Source organism: Oncorhynchus keta, chromosome 16 (genome assembly GCF_023373465.1).
Source record: "Oncorhynchus keta strain PuntledgeMale-10-30-2019 chromosome 16, Oket_V2, whole genome shotgun sequence".
Classification (NCBI taxonomy): Eukaryota; Metazoa; Chordata; class Actinopteri; order Salmoniformes; family Salmonidae; genus Oncorhynchus; species Oncorhynchus keta.
In genome coordinates, this window is record NC_068436.1 from 13,367,814 (window position 1) to 13,385,358 (window position 17,545).

The window sequence follows — 17,545 nt, forward strand, 5'->3', positions numbered from 1 at the left end:
CATTCTCCCAATCTTCTTCTGGATCATCCAAATGCTCTCTAGCAAACTTCAGACGGGCCTGGACATGTACTGGCTTAAGCAGGGGGACACGTCTGGCACTGCAGGATTTGAGTCCCTGGCGGCGTAGTATGTTACTGATGGTAGGCTTTGTTACTTTGGTCCCAGCTCTCTGCAGGTCATTCACTAGGTCCCACCGTGTGGTTCTGGGATTTTTGCTCACCGTTCTTATGATCATTTTGACCCCACGGGGTGAGATCTTGCGTGGAGCCCCAGATCGAGGGAGATTATCAGTGGTCTTGTATGTCTTCCATTTCCTAATAATTGCTCCCACAGTTGATTTCTTCAAACCAAGCTGCCTACCTATTTTAGATTCAGTCTTCCCAGCCTGGTGCAGGTCTTCAATTTTGTTTCTGGTGTCCTTTGACAGCTCTTTGCTCTTGGCCATAGTGGAGTTTGGAGTGTGACTGTTTGAGGTTGTGGACAGGTGTCTTTTATACTGATAACAAGTTCAAACAGGTGCCATTAATACAGGTAACGAGTGGAGGACAGAGGAGCCTCTTAAAGAAGTTACAGGTCTGTGAGAGCCAGAAATCTTGCTTGTTTGTAGGTGACCAAATAATTATTTTCAACCATGATTTGAAAATGAATTCATTAAAAATCCTACAATGTGATTTTCAGGATTTTTTTTCTTCTCATTTTGTCTGTCATAGTTGAAGTGTACCTATGATGAAAATTACAGGCCTCTCATCTTTTTAAGTTGGAGAACTTGCACAATTGGTGGCTGACTAAATACTTTTTTGCCCCACTGTATCTTAGGCGATGTCGGCTAAGTTTTCATGAAGGACGACGTCATAGCCTTATGTATGCTACGTTTTAACTGTGTATCTCCGTCTAGGACCTTTACCCTTCACTATTTTCTCAATGAGTCTCACCTGAATGCTGTCTACACCTGTATGTGGCCATGGTACATTTGACTATACGGTACCTGGGCTAGATAGCTAACTATAGAGAGAATCATGTCTGCTCACATTTTGTCTTTCAATAGCTGTCTGGAACACTCACATTGTATGTAGAGATTGAGTGTGTGTGTGTGTGCGCACTGTATGTCTCTGTGTACCCTTCCATTGCCATGGTGACGGTGCCCTTTGGTGAGGGTGAGCTCTGGGCCGCTGTAAGAGGGTCTGTGATTGGTGTGTGTGCAGCGGAGACTGAGCACGAAGCACACGTCTTCCCCTTGCTGTGAATCTGGCTAATGAGTCAGGAAGCCCTCTGGATAGACACACACATGAACAACTCCATCCCTTCCTTCTTGGACCCACTGTAGTCTAGGTCACACTACTCACTATCCTATTTCTAAAACATTCTTTCTCAATTCATTGAGCTAACCGTTTGTCTCCTCACAGGCTATAGCTCTGCCCCCTATAGCCAAATGGCCGTACCAGAGTGGATTCACCTTCCACACGTGGCTCCGCATGGATCCAATCAACAACATCAATGTTGACAAGGACAAGCCTTACCTGTACTGGTGAGTTACATACACCAGGCGTCCATGTTTGAGATCAACTCCACTGCACTCGGCGACTGCAGACTGACTAGGAATCACCTTGCATCCTAAATGGCGACTCATTGTGGTTTGTTGACCAGTCAGTCTGTAGCCACCGACTAATGTCATCAGTCTCATACACCCAGGCTAACACTGACACAACTTACTGCTGCTTGATTTGTTCTCCTTCTCTATGCAAATGACGTCTCTACTCATATCCTGACTTGATACCCATGTATACATTTTGTATGGATAATCCGATATTATTCAGGTGTATTCAAATAGAATTTGGCTCATACCGTGTGTGTGTGTGTGTGTGTGTGTGTGTGTGTGTGTGTGTGTGTGTGTGTGTGTGTGTGTGTGTGTGTGTGTGTGTGTGTGTGTGTGTGTGTGTGTGTGTGTGTGTGTGTGTGTGTGTGTGTGTGTGTGTGTGTACTGTATTTGCACGCCAAGGAAAGCTATTTGATATTTTCCCCTTGTTCATCAAAATTGTAGGATGAAGTCATCCCCAAATTGTAAAAATATACTGACATCAGAGAGAGGCTTAATACACACACACACACACACACACACACACACACTACCAGATGAAGTAGGCATACTCATGCAATGCCTCTTCCTCTCCGTTTCCATTTACCTCGCTCTCATCCTTCTCTCTCTCTCATCCTTCTCTCTCTCTCATCCTTCTCTCTCTCATCCTTCTCTCTCTCATCCTTCTCTCTCTCTCATCCTTCTCTCTCTCATCCTTCTCTCTCTCCCCTTACTCTTTCCTTCCTCTCTCCTCTCTCCTCTCTCTCCCCTTACTCTTCCCTTACTCTTCCCTTACTCTTTCCTCTCTCCTCTCTCCTCTCTCCCCTTACTCTTTCCTCTCTCCATTCTTCCCTCTCTCTCTCAGGGACAATAAATCAGTGCCTCACTCGTTCCTATTTTCAGCCGATAATTAATTTCTGTCAAAAAATCTAATAGATGTGCTGGGATTTGGTCGGCCTTCTGTTTGGTGGGCCTTCTGAAAGTGATAACCAACCACACACAGCCAGCCAGCTAGAGGCAGAAAAGTCTGTAGTAAAACTCCTTCAGACTGCCCTTTTAAAAAGAGATTAGTTCACTAAATCACACACAGCGACCGCCGGGGCCCCTGATCGCTCAGAACACAGACACCCACAAATGGGAATTTGTTGTGAAGTTGACAAATGATTGAGGCTTTCGCCATCTCTGTCTCTCCTCCGCTTTCAAAGTGTTTTTTAAATTTGTATGTTTGAATGATTTATTGGCAGATTGACTTGTCTCAACCCCCATCTGCCCTTGAGTGTTAGACTGTGTTAAAGTGAGCCGTCACGCTCACTAACTGAAATCTGTTTTTTCTTATTTTGTATTTTTCTTCCCTCTCTTCCTGTAGTTTTCGCACCAACAGAGGTCTGGGATACTCTGCACACTTTGTGGCCGGCTGTTTGATTGTAACCTCGTTAAAGTCCAAGAGGACTTTCCAGCACTGTGTGAAATATGACTTCAAACCACAGAAGGTAGGTAGACGGCGAGGCCGGCCGACAGACGGACACGGTCCTGTGGGAGACACACACACACAAACCTAGCACTCATAAAACATAGAAACACGTGCTAAGTAGGACACACAAACATGTTCTCTTTCGCATAAGACACACAGAGAACAAATTGTACGCAGGCATAGTACACATACACTGCCCTCTCGTCTAGGCCCTTTTGGTTGAAGCATAGTCATTTGGCCCTTCCTCTGGGGGCCAGTAATGTCAGAGCAGAACAGTGAAAAAAGGATAGCAGGAACGAGAGAGAGGATGATGTAATGGAGCACGACACACAGCCAGACCATAGCACCCAGACCCCGTCAAGCCCAACAGCATCTGTGAGATCCATGGTGCCCCTGGCCAATTAAAACTCCCCTTGTTATCCCCCGGAGTGGAACAACGCTACTCTACTTCCTCCTCAGACTCAGAACCTCATTCTATCTTTAGGCCTCTGTATTCCACAGTCGGTCTTATCTCCCAAGCTGTCTGCCTGGTAACTCTAATAACCTATTTCACTGGATTCGTCCAATGTCTGACGGAAATCTGAGCAGCCGATGTTGGTGGGATTGTAGCCCAAGGGGTTTAGGAGCTGATCGGGCGATGTCCCATGTCTCATAAGGGTAACTCTGTGAAGGCAGCCAGGAATGAGGCTAAAATTAAGTTGTTGTTTCAGTGCTACATAATGATCAATGGTGGTTAAGTTGTTGTTGTTTCAGTGGTACATAATGATCAATGGTGGTTAAGTTGTTGTTGTTTCAGTGGTACATGGTGACCATGGTGGTTAAGTTGTTCTGTGTTGTTGTTTCAGTGGTACATGGTGACCATGGTGGTTAAGTTGTTGTTGTTTCAGTGGTACATGGTGACCATGGTGGTTAAGTTGTTCTGTGTTGTTGTTTCAGTGGTACATGGTGACCATGGTGGTTAAGTTGTTGTTGTTTCATTGCTACATAATGACCATTGGTGGCTAAGTTGTTGTTTGTGGTACATAATTACCAATGGTGTTTCAGTGGTACATGGTGACCATAGTGGTTAAGTTGTTGTTGTTTCAGTGGTACATGGTGGTTAAGTAGTTGTTGTTTCAGTGGTACATGGTGACCATGGTGGTTAAGTAGTTGTGTGTTGTTGTTTCAGTGGTACATGGTGACCCATGGGGGTTAAGTTGTTGTTTCAGTGGTACATGGTGACCATGGTGGTTAAGTTGTTTTTTCAGTGGTACATGGTGACCCATGGGGGTTAAGTTGTTGTTGTTTCAGTGTTACATGGTGAACATAGTGATTAAGTTGTTGTTGTTTCGGTGGTACATGGTGACCATGGTGGTTGTTGTTTCAGTGGTACATGGTGGCCATGGTGGTTAAGTTGTTGTGTGTTGTTGTTTCAGTGGTACATGGTGACCATGGTGGTCGTTGTTTCGGTGGTACATGGTGACCATGGTGGTCATTGTTTCGGTGGTACATGGTGACCATGGTGGTTGTTGTTTCAGTGGTACATGGTGACCATGGTGGTTAAGTTGTTCTGTGTTGTTGTTTCAGTGGTACATGGTGACCATGGTGGTTGTTGTTTCAGTGGTACATGGTGACCATGGTGGTTGTTGTTTCGGTGGTACATGGTGACCATGGTGGTTAAGTTGTTGTGTGTTGTTGTTTCAGTGGTACATGGTGACCATGGTGGTTAAGTTGTTGTGTGTTGTTGTTTCAGTGGTACATGGTGACCATGTTGGTTGTTGTTTCGGTGGTACATGGTGACCATGGTGGTTAAGTTGTTGTGTGTTGTTGTTTCAGTGGTACATGGTGACCATGGTGGTTAAGTTGTTGTGTGTTGTTGTTTCAGTGGTACATGGTGACGATGGTGGTTGTTGTTTCAGTGGTACATGGGGGTTAAGTTGTTGTTGTTTCATTGCTACATAATGACCACTGGCGGTTAATTTGTTGTTGTTCCAATGGCACATAATGACCATTGGTGGCTAAGTTGTTGTTTGTGGTACATAATTACCAATGGTGTTTCAGTGTTACATGGTGACCATAGTGGTTAAGTTGTTGTTGTTTCGGTGGTACATGGTGACCATGGTGGTTGTTGTTTCAGTGGTACATGGTGACCATGGTGGTCGTTGTTTCGGTGGTACATGGTGACCATGGTGGTCGTTGTTTCGGTGGTACATGGTGACCATGGTGGTCAAGTTGTTCTGTGTTGTTGTTTCAGTGGTACATGGTGACCATGGTGGTTGTTGTTTCAGTGGTACATGGTGACCATGGTGGTTAAGTTGTTGTGTGTTGTTGTTTCGGTGGTACATGGTGACCATGGTGGTCGTTGTTTCGGTGGTACATGGTGACCATGGTGGTCGTTGTTTCGGTGGTACATGGTGACCATGGTGGTTGTTGTTTCAGTGGTACATGGTGACCATGGTGGTTAAGTTGTTGTGTGTTGTTGTTTCAGTGGTACATGGTGACCATGGTGGTTAAGTTGTTGTGTGTTGTCGTTTCAGTGGTACATGGTGACCATGGTGGTTAAGTTGGTCTGTGTTGTTGTTTCAGTGGTACATGGTGACCATGGTGGTTAAGTTGTTGTGTGTTGTTGTTTCAGTGGTACATGGTGACCATGGTGGTTAAGTTGTTGTGTGTTGTTGTTTCAGTGGTACATGGTGACCATGTTGGTTGTTGTTTTGGTGGTACATGGTGACCATGGTGGTTAAGTTGGTCTGTGTTGTTGTTTCAGTGGTACATGGTGACCATGGTGGTTGTTGTTTCAGTGGTGTGTGTTGTGTTGGTACATGGTGACCATGGTGGTTAAGTTGGTCTGTGTTGTTGTTTCAGTGGTACATGGTGACCATGGTGGTTAAGTTGTTGTGTGTTGTTGTTTCAGTGGTGCATGGTGACCATGGTGGTTGTTGTTTCAGTGGTACATGGTGACCATGGTGGTTAAGTTGTTGTGTGTTGTTGTTTCAGTGGTGCATGGTGACCATGGTGGTTGTTGTTTCAGTGGTACATGGTGACCATGGTGGTTAAGTTGTTGTGTGTTGTCGTTTCAGTGGTACATGGTGACCATGGTGGTTAAGTTGTTCTGTGTTGTTGTTTCGGTGGTACATGGTGACCATGGTGGTTGTTGTTTCAGTGGTACATGGTGACCATGGTGGTTAAGTTGTTGTGTGTTGTTGTTTCAGTGGTACATGGTGACCATGTTGGTTGTTGTTTCGGTGGTACATGGTGACCATGGTGGTTGTTGTTTCAGTGGTACATGGTGATCATGGTGGTTAAGTTGTTGTGTGTTGTTGTTTCAGTGGTACATGGTGACCATGTTGGTTGTTGTTTCGGTGGTACATGGTGACCATGGTGGTTAAGTTGTTCTGTGTTGTTGTTTCAGTGGTACATGGTGACCATCGTTCACGTCTACAACCGCTGGAAGAACAGTGAGATCAGCTGCTACGTCAATGGAGAGCTCGCCTCCTACGGAGAAATCACCTGGTTCGTCAACACCAGCGACGTAAGTAGCAATCGATCCATACTATACTGATCATCGTTGTTATAAAGTTATTCCTGTAGTAATCACAAACCTCTACTATCAAACATCCATTTTTACCCATGTATTCTGTGTAATGGAATACAGCTGAACCTAGAAGTTGTGCAAGTGGTTGTTATGCATGTGTATAACCAAAAGTATATTTTGATGCCAATTATCAATCAAAACATTTCTCTGAAGTCATCAATCAATCAACAAGAAAGCCTTGAAGCTGTCCATCCAGAACTCTTCAATTTGAACCATTGTGCTTTGCATAAAAAAGTTTCCACACAAAGACGTATGGTATATGTTGTGATTGATATACCACAGAGACCCATTGTTACTGCAGTACAGGTTGTTAGAAGAGGACAGCACCTCCCCACAGGCCCCACTCTTTCCGATTGATTGATATAATCACTGTCTCAGCTGACAGAGGGCTCAGGGGTGAAACCACTCCCTTTATCTCTCTGTCTCTCTGTCTCTCTGTCTCTCTGTCTCTCTGTCTCTCTGTCTCTCTCTCTCTCTCTCTCTCTCTCTCTCTGTGTCTCTCTCTCTGTGTCTCTCTCTCTGTCTCTCTCTGTCTCTCTTTCTACCCCCCCTCTCACATGGATGGAACTGGGTCTGTAACAGGGGAGGGAGATGAGTGGCAAAATTAGTTGTGTAGCTGAAGATATACTCGTATGAATGAGATTCTGTCATGGTTCTCCAGAATGCTTTTTCTCTCTCTCTCGTGCGAAAACAAGATTCTCACGTCAGCTTTTAGCCAAATGAAGATGCTTTTCTAATGCAGAGGGCCTTGATACCCTACAGTAGATATGGCTGCTTGAGATATCTCTCCCTCCTTGATAACAATGCTAAGCTGCCTATTTACACATGCTCTAGGAAACACACAGGAGGGAACAGATGAATAGAAATGTATGTTCTCTGTATGCCGATGGTGTGTTGATTCACACTCATTCATGCTGTTTGAGTTGTCATCGTTCTCTTTATTAACGCTTGTTCAATTCTCCTTCCTTGTTTCCTTCCTTCCTCCCTTCAGATTTTCGACAAGTGTTTCCTGGGTTCGTCAGAGACGGCGGACGCCAAACGTGTGTTCTGTGGTCAGATGGGGGCGGTGTATCTGTTTGGCGAGGCCCTCAGTGCAGCCCAGATCCTGGCCATCTACCAGCTGGGGCCTGGTTACAAGGTAGGTAGAGGCAAAGCCCAGTCATCATGCAGTATTCAGTAGTCCCACTATTCCAAAACGCCCTGACATTTGGATACCCAACAGATCAAACAAGGAAGGTCTGCACTCATCAATTTGATGTGAAACATTAATGATTGTGGATCTTCCTCCTTTCTCCTATCATTCATTATTTGAAGATACACTACAGACTATCACTAGTAGTGTGTAAGGTTTAAACCGAACAGAAAAATATAAATGAAAGTCACACTCAAGTCTCCTGCCTGTCACTCACGACTTCTCTGCCGTCTCTCTCAGGGCACGTTCAAGTACAAGGCTGAGAGTGACCTCCTGTTTGCTGAGCACCACAAGACCCTACTGTACGACGGCAAGCTGTCCTCTGGCATCTCCTTCTCCTACAACCCCCGCGCCACCGACGCTCAGCTGTGCCTGGAGTCCTCCCCCAAGGACAACGCCTCCATCTTCATCCACTCGCCACATGCACTCATGCTGCAGGTACGGACACACACACACACACACACACAGACAGACGCAGACATAAACGCGCACACACTCACACACACAAACACACAAACACATAGAAATTTGGTTTTGGCAATGCTACTGCACCAGAATGTAAACCATCTAAGCTAGAAATCACCCATTTTGAATGTTATATTGTATTTGTTCATCTTTGAGTGATGTTCTATCGATTCCCTGTGTAATTTCATGATTTCATTGCCATTATTGCCATTCAAGCAGGCAGAAGTCCGTCTTGTAAGACGTAGCACCGTGATAGTCACTCTCACTACACTGGAAGTTAATAGGAATACGACTTTTAGATCGCCAAAATGTCTATCATACATGTCAGATTTCAATACTGGCCAAAGTCATAATTTGGGAGGATATCTTCTCTCCAATGAGCCATTGATCATATTTCTGTGATATTCCTACCTCTACAATTGTGTCATTTTACGGAGGGTCAAGCACAGTTTTCCCATTTGCCTGCCTCTTTAGTCCAGGGTGCATTGCATGGTGCCGTTGTCATAGAGATTAGAGAAAGGAGATAGGAATCCAACTCCTTGTCCCAGAATCACCCAGAATGCACCGCGCGGCCCATTGATGTAGCATGGGCAACGTTTCCCATCTCCTCAACAGTATATCTGCCGGTGCTGAATTTCAGATTCCACTCGGTGAGGCGCATATACATAGACTTTAAATCACTGGCCACTTTAATAATGGAACACTAGTCACTTTAATAATGTTCACATATTTTGCATTCCTCATCTGTTATGTATATACTGTATTCTATCCTATTCTACTGTATCTTAGTCTATGCTGCTCTGACATTCCTCATCTGTTATGTATGTACTGTATTCTATCCTATTCTACTGTATCTTAGTCTATGCTGCTCTGACATTCCTCATCTGTTATGTATGTACTGTATTCTATCCTATTCTACTGTATCTTAGTCTATGCTGCTCTGACATTCCTCATCTGTTATGTATATACTGTATTCTATCCTATTCTACTGTATCTTAGTCTATGCTGCTCTGACATTCCTCATCTGTTATGTATATACTGTATTCTATCCTATTCTACTGTATCTTAGTCTATGCTGCTCTGACATTCCTCATCTGTTATATACTGTATTCTATCCTATTCTACTGTATCTTAGTCTATGCTGCTCTGACATTCCTCATCTGTTATATACTGTATTCTATCCTATTCTACTGTATCTTAGTCTATGCTGCTCTGACATTCCTCATCTGTTATATACTGTATTCTATCCTATTCTACTGTATCTTAGTCTATGCTGCTCTGACATTCCTCATCTGTTATATACTGTATTCTATCCTATTCTACTGTATCTTAGTCTATGCTGCTCTGACATTCCTCATCTGTTATGTATATACTGTATTCTATCCTATTCTACTGTATCTTAGTCTATGCTGCTCTGACATTCCTCATCTGTTATGTATATACTGTATTCTATCCTATTCTACTGTATCTTAGTCTATGCTGCTCTGACATTCCTCATCTGTTATGTATATACTGTATTCTATCCTATTCTACTGTATCTTAGTCTATGCTGCTCTGACATTCCTCATCTGTTATATACTGTATTCTATCCTATTCTACTGTATCTTAGTCTATGCTGCTCTGACATTCATCATCTGTTATGTATATACTGTATTCTATCCTATTCTACTGTATCTTAGTCTATGCTGCTCTGACATTCCCATCTGTTATGTATATACTGTATTCTATCCTATTCTACTGTATCTTAGTCTATGCTGCTCTGACATTCCTCATCTGTTATGTATGTACTGTATTCTATCCTATTCTACTGTATCTTAGTCTATGCTGCTCTGACATTCATCATCTGTTATGTATATACTGTATTCTATCCTATTCTACTGTATCTTAGTCTATGCTGCTCTGACATTCCCCATCTGTTATGTATATACTGTATTCTATCCTATTCTACTGTATCTTAGTCTATGCTGCTCTGACATTCATCATCTGTTATGTATATACTGTATTCTATCCTATTCTACTGTATCTTAGTCTATGCTGCTCTGACATTCCCCATCTGTTATGTATATACTGTATTCTATCCTATTCTACTGTATCTTAGTCTATGCTGCTCTGACATTCCCCATCTGTTATATACTGTATTCTATCCTATTCTACTGTATCTTAGTCTATGCTGCTCTGACATTCCCCATCTGTTATGTATGTACTGTATTCTATCCTATTCTACTGTATCTTAGTCTATGCTGCTCTGACATTCCTCATCTGTTATATACTGTATTCTATCCTATTCTACTGTATCTTAGTCTATGCTGCTCTGACATTCATCATCTGTTATATACTGTATTCTATCCTATTCTACTGTATCTTAGTCTATGCTGCTCTGACATTCCTCATCTGTTATATACTGTATTCTATCCTATTCTACTGTATCTTAGTCTATGCTGCTCTGACATTCATCATCTGTTATATACTGTATTCTATCCTATTCTACTGCATCTTAGTCTATGCTGCTCTGACATTCCTCATCTGTTATGTATATACTGTATTCTATCCTATTCTACTGTATCTTAGTCTATGCTGCTCTGACATTCCTCATCTGTTATGTATATACTGTATTCTATCCTATTCTACTGTATCTTAGTCTATGCTGCTCTGACATTCCCCATCTGTTATGTATATACTGTATTCTATCCTATTCTACTGTATCTTAGTCTATGCTGCTCTGACATTGCTCATCCAAATATTTATATATTCTTAATTCAATTCCTTTACTTTAAATTTGTGTGTATTGTTTTTGAAATGGTTAGATATTACTTGTTAGATATTACTGCACTGTTGGAGCTAGATACACAAGCGTTTCGCTACACCCACAATAACATCTGCTAAACACGTGTATGTGACAAATAGAATTTGATTTGACATCAATCTGCAGGTTGAACATAGTGAGGTTGTAGTCTCCTACATTGATAGTGCAGTTTGTTTAGGGGATTTTACAGCAAACTAGCTACTTCACATGCTTATTTTGCGTTTGGTATTATTGTGTGTTGCTACGTTTGCTAGCTAGCTATCCAACCAGCCCGTAGAGACCATTGCATTGTGGATTTTGTAGTAAACTTGAGCTACAACAGACTTCCACAACGATTTTCCATGTTGCTACCAAACGTATTATAAAGCTAAAATGAAACATTTGTTCACAAAAAATATTGTTCTCACATAGTGGTGTTATTTAACGCTGTAAACAAAAGGAATGAGTGTTTTTGGGTGGATTGTTCCTTTAAGATAGAGGTGAGAATGAACCACTCTGCACCTGGCTGGCTAGCAGGCTGGGAACAGAACACTACCCTGTTCTATTACAGAATTAGATCTGCCTACCAGTCGTTTCCATATTGAACCAAGGTGGTGTTTTCTTTAAGACTTTATTATATTATACAATACTTTATTTGACCTTGTAGTTACTGAGGATGATGAGTTAATTTATTTACGAGGTCAAGTAAATTGGCACGTTCTGCTGGCTACTTGTAACCAAGTAAGTTCCAGGTAGCAACAACTAGATGACAAGTACTGTAATGAAAGTGCTTCACAAATGTATTTCTCTCCAACTCTCATTCAAATCCATATTTTTGACTTTCTTTATCGAACCAAGGTCACCTGCACACCTGATTAAATGCACATTAGGACCTTGGCCACACACACACACACACACACACACACACACACACACACACACACACACACACACACACACACACACACACACACACACACACACACACACACACACACACACACACACACACACACACACAGCTGTCCTTTTTATTTAAATACTTTGAATTCTCCTATGGTCTCTCTCACTGCAGTTGAGTTTTGTCTCTGAGCCTCACAGCGCATTTAGTCAACGCATGAGCTCCTTTGTCTTTCTGAGGCAGCTCGGCCTGTGTGCTTGTACATGCACGCACACACACAGATCCCATCTCCTATAGACTAATCATTTCATATATTATTCCTCATTCCCACCCTCTATTTTGGTCAACATGTTTAGTATTTGTTAGCACATTCAGTATTCCATACATGGACGTGTGTCTGTAGCTTAGTGTCCCCTACGTTTGTGTTCACAATGACTATTGGCTTGTTTAGTTGGTAGACGGAACCGTAAACACACGAGGAAAAGGGCCTTGCTCATAATAGCACATTTAGCTGCTGTGGGATCTGAACGTAAGAAACCACGAAAATATTCTATCCACAGAACTCATTTAGCAAAACCCTCATCAGGATAAACAGACTAGACACCTGAGCCATGTTGCCTCGGAGACGAACTCAACGTCGCGGTAACGCGCCAGCCACTCAGCCCATCACCGTTAGCGACAGGTGTAATAGTGCTGTAAAGGAGACAGATGTTCAGAGGAGTTATGCTGTGTTTTCAACACCACACCAGATGTACAAGGGAGAAATGTGACACCGCCTCCAATCCGTGTTGTTTTCCACCTGAGACGAAAGCAGAAGCAGACCGACAAGACACAGCCTTTGTCTACAGTCCATAGGGTTCTGATAGGGTTCTGATTCTACTGTATTTCTACCCCTGATCCTTGTGTATGTATTCCTCCCTTCTTCAGGATGTGAAGGCTGTGGTGACCCACTCGGTCCAGAGTGCCATCCACTCCATCGGGGGAGTGCAGGTCCTCTTCCCCCTGTTTGCACAGCTGGATTACCTCCAGCACACCAGCGATGAATTGGACACCTCTGTCTGGTAGTGGACTACTGTCTTATTCTATTCATCGATTGATTTGACTTTATTAAGTGATTTTAAAATACTGTACACATCTGTGCGTAGCCATGTGGGAGAAAGTGCATTGTGTTGATGGGGGCGGTGTTTGAACTCGCCCTGCAGTCTGGAGTATTTTGCTTTTCACTAAGTAGAAGTTGTTTTGTTCATTCAATGGATTCAACCATGCATGATGGCAGCGCAAATGGCAATCACAAGGTTGTCTTGTCCTACTCACTAAACCTGGATACCAGCTGTGAATATTAGTGCCCTAGTCCTTGAGTGATGTTCTCAATCAGGGCTTTGTCTGCCCTCAAGGGGAAGGTGTTGCATAGATTGTGTTCTCACAGCAGAATGGTAGAATGGTGACACCCTCATTATTTTAGACAATAGCTATAGGATATACCCTGTAAGGGGCAAGTCTTACTCAGCAGCTAACCACTCTCTTGCCCCCCCAGTTGCACTTTGCTGTCCTTTGTGATGGAGATGCTGAAGAACTCTGTGGCTATGCAAGAGCAGGTCCTGGCCTGCAAGGGCTTCCTGGTCATCGGTTACACCCTGGAGAAGGTGAGAGACGTGATACACACACACCCCCCTCGCCAGAGACACATTCACACTCTGCAGTCTTCCTCTCGTCCGTCCTAATTGCTGTTCTGTGCTGAAATTGGAAGGTGGATAATATGATTTCCCAGCACTCTGTCCATTACATCAGAGAGGAGCAGATAGTGAGCTGTCTGTCCTTCAGCCTCAGTGCTGTGCCCTCCAATTCCATACTGCATTTGTCTGTTCTGAGACCAGTGCTAAACGCCCCTACATCTGGTAGCTTGTTGATTGTGTCTGCATGTGTGTGGTCAGGTATATAGGTTACTCTAAATGTCTATTTACATCTATGGCCCTAATTGCTTAGCTGCATTTAGAGGTCACAGCTGACAGTGGGCTTGTTAGACACAGAGTTAACCTGATTCACCTTTCTCTTTTTGGGTGTCCTCTGCTCCCTCCCTTCCTCCTCCCTCCTCTGTAGTCTTCCAAGGTGCATGTTACTCGGTCCGTGCTGGACATCGTGCTGGCTTTCGCCCGTTACCTCAGCAACCTGCAGAACGGCGTCCTGCTGCTCAAGCAGCTGTGTGACCACATCCTGTTCAACCCTGCCATCTGGATCCATGCCCCTGCCAAGGTAAGAGAGGAGAGGTACTGGCACAGGGCGGCGGGTAGACGCATGCACGGTGACACACACAGTCATGGCGACACACAGTCAAGGACACAGTTGTGCAAGCACATGAAGGCACACACACATGCACGGGCACATGTGACGTGTAGACAGGCAAACACACACGCCCACCTCTGTCCATCCCACCATCATCCTTTCATACTCTGTTCCTTGTATCTCTCCTCCAGTACATCAGAGCGACAGCCCACCATTCAGTAGATTAGGTTATTGGATTTGATTTCTGCCTCACCTCATGCTGGGTTTTTCACGTCAAATCAAATCACATGCGCCGAATGTAGACCTTACAGTGAAATGCTTACTTACAAGCCCTTAACCAACAAAGCAGTTTTAAGAAAAATAAGTTATAGATAAGTGAAAAAAAAAAATATATATATATAATAATAATAATAATAATAATATATGAAGTAACAAATCATTCAAGAGCTGTAGTAAAATATCAATAGCGAGGCTATATACAGGGGGTACCGGTACAGAGTCAATGTGCGGGGGCATCGGTTAGTCGTGTGTGTGTGTGTGTGCATTCACCCCCCAGGTGCAGTTGGTGTTGTACACCTACCTGTCCACTGAGTTCATCAGCACGGTGACCATCTACAACGCCATCCGCAGGGTGGGCACGGTCCTGCAGGTCATGCACACGCTCAAGTACTACTACTGGGTCGTCAACCCCCAGGACCGCAGCGGAGTCACGCCCAAGGGCCTCGGTAAGAGAACACACACATGCCTCCCTACACACACACCGCACTCTTTCATATTTCCATTAACACACACTTTTCTACACACACTGATACAGACTGATACCTCTCCACCCCCAGACCGTAGTGTAGTGTTGCCATGGAAGTTGAACATCCAGTCCTTTGTGTCCCCTGCAGAATGTGCTTTCCTGTCCTTCTTGTACCTCTGTTGTCTGCTAAATCTAGAATAAACATGTTGTATTGTCTACCTACAGCTGTGCACTCTGCATCGCGTCCTAAATAACATCCTTTTGAAAACAGACCTTCTCTAATGACTTTGTCCCTGCGTGTCTGCGTGTGTCTGTCTGTGTGTCTGTCGTTGTGTGTCTGTCTGTGTGTCTGTCGTTGTGTGTCTGTGTAGACGGCCCGAGACCCAATCAGAAGGAGATCCACTCTCTCAGAGCCTTTCTGCTGCTGTTTGTGAAACAACTCATAATGAAGGTTAGTGTGTATGTAATGAGAATCTTGTATGATATTAAAAGAATGTATATATATTTGGCTTTTTACACCGAATGTTAATCTCCAATAACTATGATCGATGAAGAGTTATATTTTGCACTCTCTATTTTCAGGATTACGGAGTGAAGGAAGATGAGCTTCAGAGTATTCTCAACTACCTGCTCACCATGCATGAGGTTACAACTAAAGATCATTCAAAATATCATGTCCTATACAGTGCACTACTTTTATACAATAGATACTTTATTGTTAAAACGAGTATGCAGCTGCACCATGCAGTATCCACTCTCCAGGAATTCCTGTTCGTTCTTACTCAATGCTCCTTTACAGTTTTCAGGTATAAAACTGCCCACTAGGTGGCACTCTAAGCCAACAGCTCCGGCCTCCCAGACCCTCTCTCCTCTCTGCTATAGATAGACAGACCAATCACACTGTGCCGGGGAACCGACCAGGCTCTTTTGAACCGTTGCCCAGTTTCACCAAGCCCTCGCTCACAGAAGCCTCTGTGTTTACACTGCAGTGATGCATAGAGAATTGATGGTGCTGTAAAACAAGCAGGAATGATCCCTGCAGGAACGAGGGGATTAACTGCTCTCCTTCAGGAGCTCTGCAGTCTTCTGTGGATTGTTCATTCATCAGATAATTCCCTTGTTTCCGTGTATTATTCATTCCATCAACATTCGTTATCAATGACGAATGATCTGTTTCCGTAGCGACCATTACTAATCAAGATGGAAACGGTGCACTGGTTTGATCCTTGATGTTGTGTATCACGGATTAATCAATAATTAGTGCGAAAATAAACAGTATTAATTATTGCACTTACATGGTCAATGCCTGTGTTTGTGGGTACTCTGCATCCATGTGGGTGTCTGTACAGTAGGGTGTGTTTTGGTGTCTGCTTCATGATGATACATGGCGTAACAGCACACCCACTAGCCACACTATTCATCTCTCGTTGGGTTGCATGACTCCACAGTGAAAGGCGGTGCTAATTGCGAGCCCAGTAGCGCGCACACACTATTTATCATATTGCTAATAATGCTAACAACAGGGCCTCCTCCGTGGTCTGATTCATTCAATTCAGTACAACTGTATTTATTTTCCCAGGACGACAATCTAATGGATGTGCTTCAGCTGCTGGTGGCTCTGATGTCGGAGCATCACGGCTCCATGGTGCAGGCCTTCGATCAGCGCAACGGAGTACGGTGAGCTTCAGGAATAGAATGACCCGGCGCCCATCATAGAGCTCCAATGGGAGTGCCCGTTCCAGTCGTTTGACCTCTATGACGGTACTGTAACTATAACGTCATCTCCCGTGGCAACGGGTGGCGCACACTCCACCACAGGCCCTGCGGCCTCTGAGAACAAGATCGCTGTGATGTGAGCCTACTTTGTGTGTGCCGTCGAAATGGTACCGTGTTACATTTGTAGTGCCGGAGACGGTACCCTATTTCCTGTATAATAGTGCACTACTTTTAACCAGAGGCTATAAAGGGACTAGGCTGCCATTTCAGATGTGCCCTTGTGGTTCTGTTTGTTTCATACAAGCCAAAATGAAGCCAGATGACACCGAGGCCAATACAGATGGTTTACTGGCTTCATTTGATCCTTTATCTGCAGGACTATTGACATTCGGCGACGACGGCGCACAAGATTTATGTAGCTTATTTAGTCACCCTGTTTGCATTCTCTGTCACAGGGGGTTAAATGTAGTGTGTCAATGTCTGGGCTGGTGTCTGATATAGGCCCACTTTAAAAGCTTCTGGAAATCTTTGCCTGACGCCACTCATAAAGGCTCCAACCGCCTCTATTTTACGACCCAAGTAGATGTCCTATACAACTGTATAGTAGGTTCACAAAGCAGATATAATCTGTCATGAAGTGATTCTGTAAATGTTTGGTTCTGATACACTCTTTTAGGTTTTATAATTTGAGAAACTGTTAAATTTGCTTAAATATGTGACATTAGTTATTCGTGTGTTTTTCTTTGTTTCTGTACAGGGCCATTTACAAGCTGCTGGCTTCCAACAGTGAAGGAATCAGAGTTCAGGCACTCAAAGTCTTGGGCTACTTCCTCAAACACTTGCCCG

General features: G+C 43.7%; 1 protein-coding gene across 1 annotated transcript in view; it reads left to right on the forward strand.

The window, feature by feature from the left end:
- The window catches only part of LOC118395562 (lipopolysaccharide-responsive and beige-like anchor protein), a 405,339-nt gene that overhangs the window by 71,542 nt on the left and 316,252 nt on the right, over window positions 1-17,545 (forward strand). The window contains 12 exon segments of the mRNA XM_052464349.1: window positions 1,404-1,525; window positions 2,940-3,063; window positions 6,436-6,555; window positions 7,610-7,756; window positions 8,051-8,248; window positions 12,886-13,019; window positions 13,493-13,601; window positions 14,056-14,208; window positions 14,795-14,963; window positions 15,355-15,434; window positions 15,566-15,628; window positions 16,563-16,660. Coding sequence (XP_052320309.1) covers window positions 1,404-1,525; window positions 2,940-3,063; window positions 6,436-6,555; window positions 7,610-7,756; window positions 8,051-8,248; window positions 12,886-13,019; window positions 13,493-13,601; window positions 14,056-14,208; window positions 14,795-14,963; window positions 15,355-15,434; window positions 15,566-15,628; window positions 16,563-16,660 — 1,517 coding nt within the window.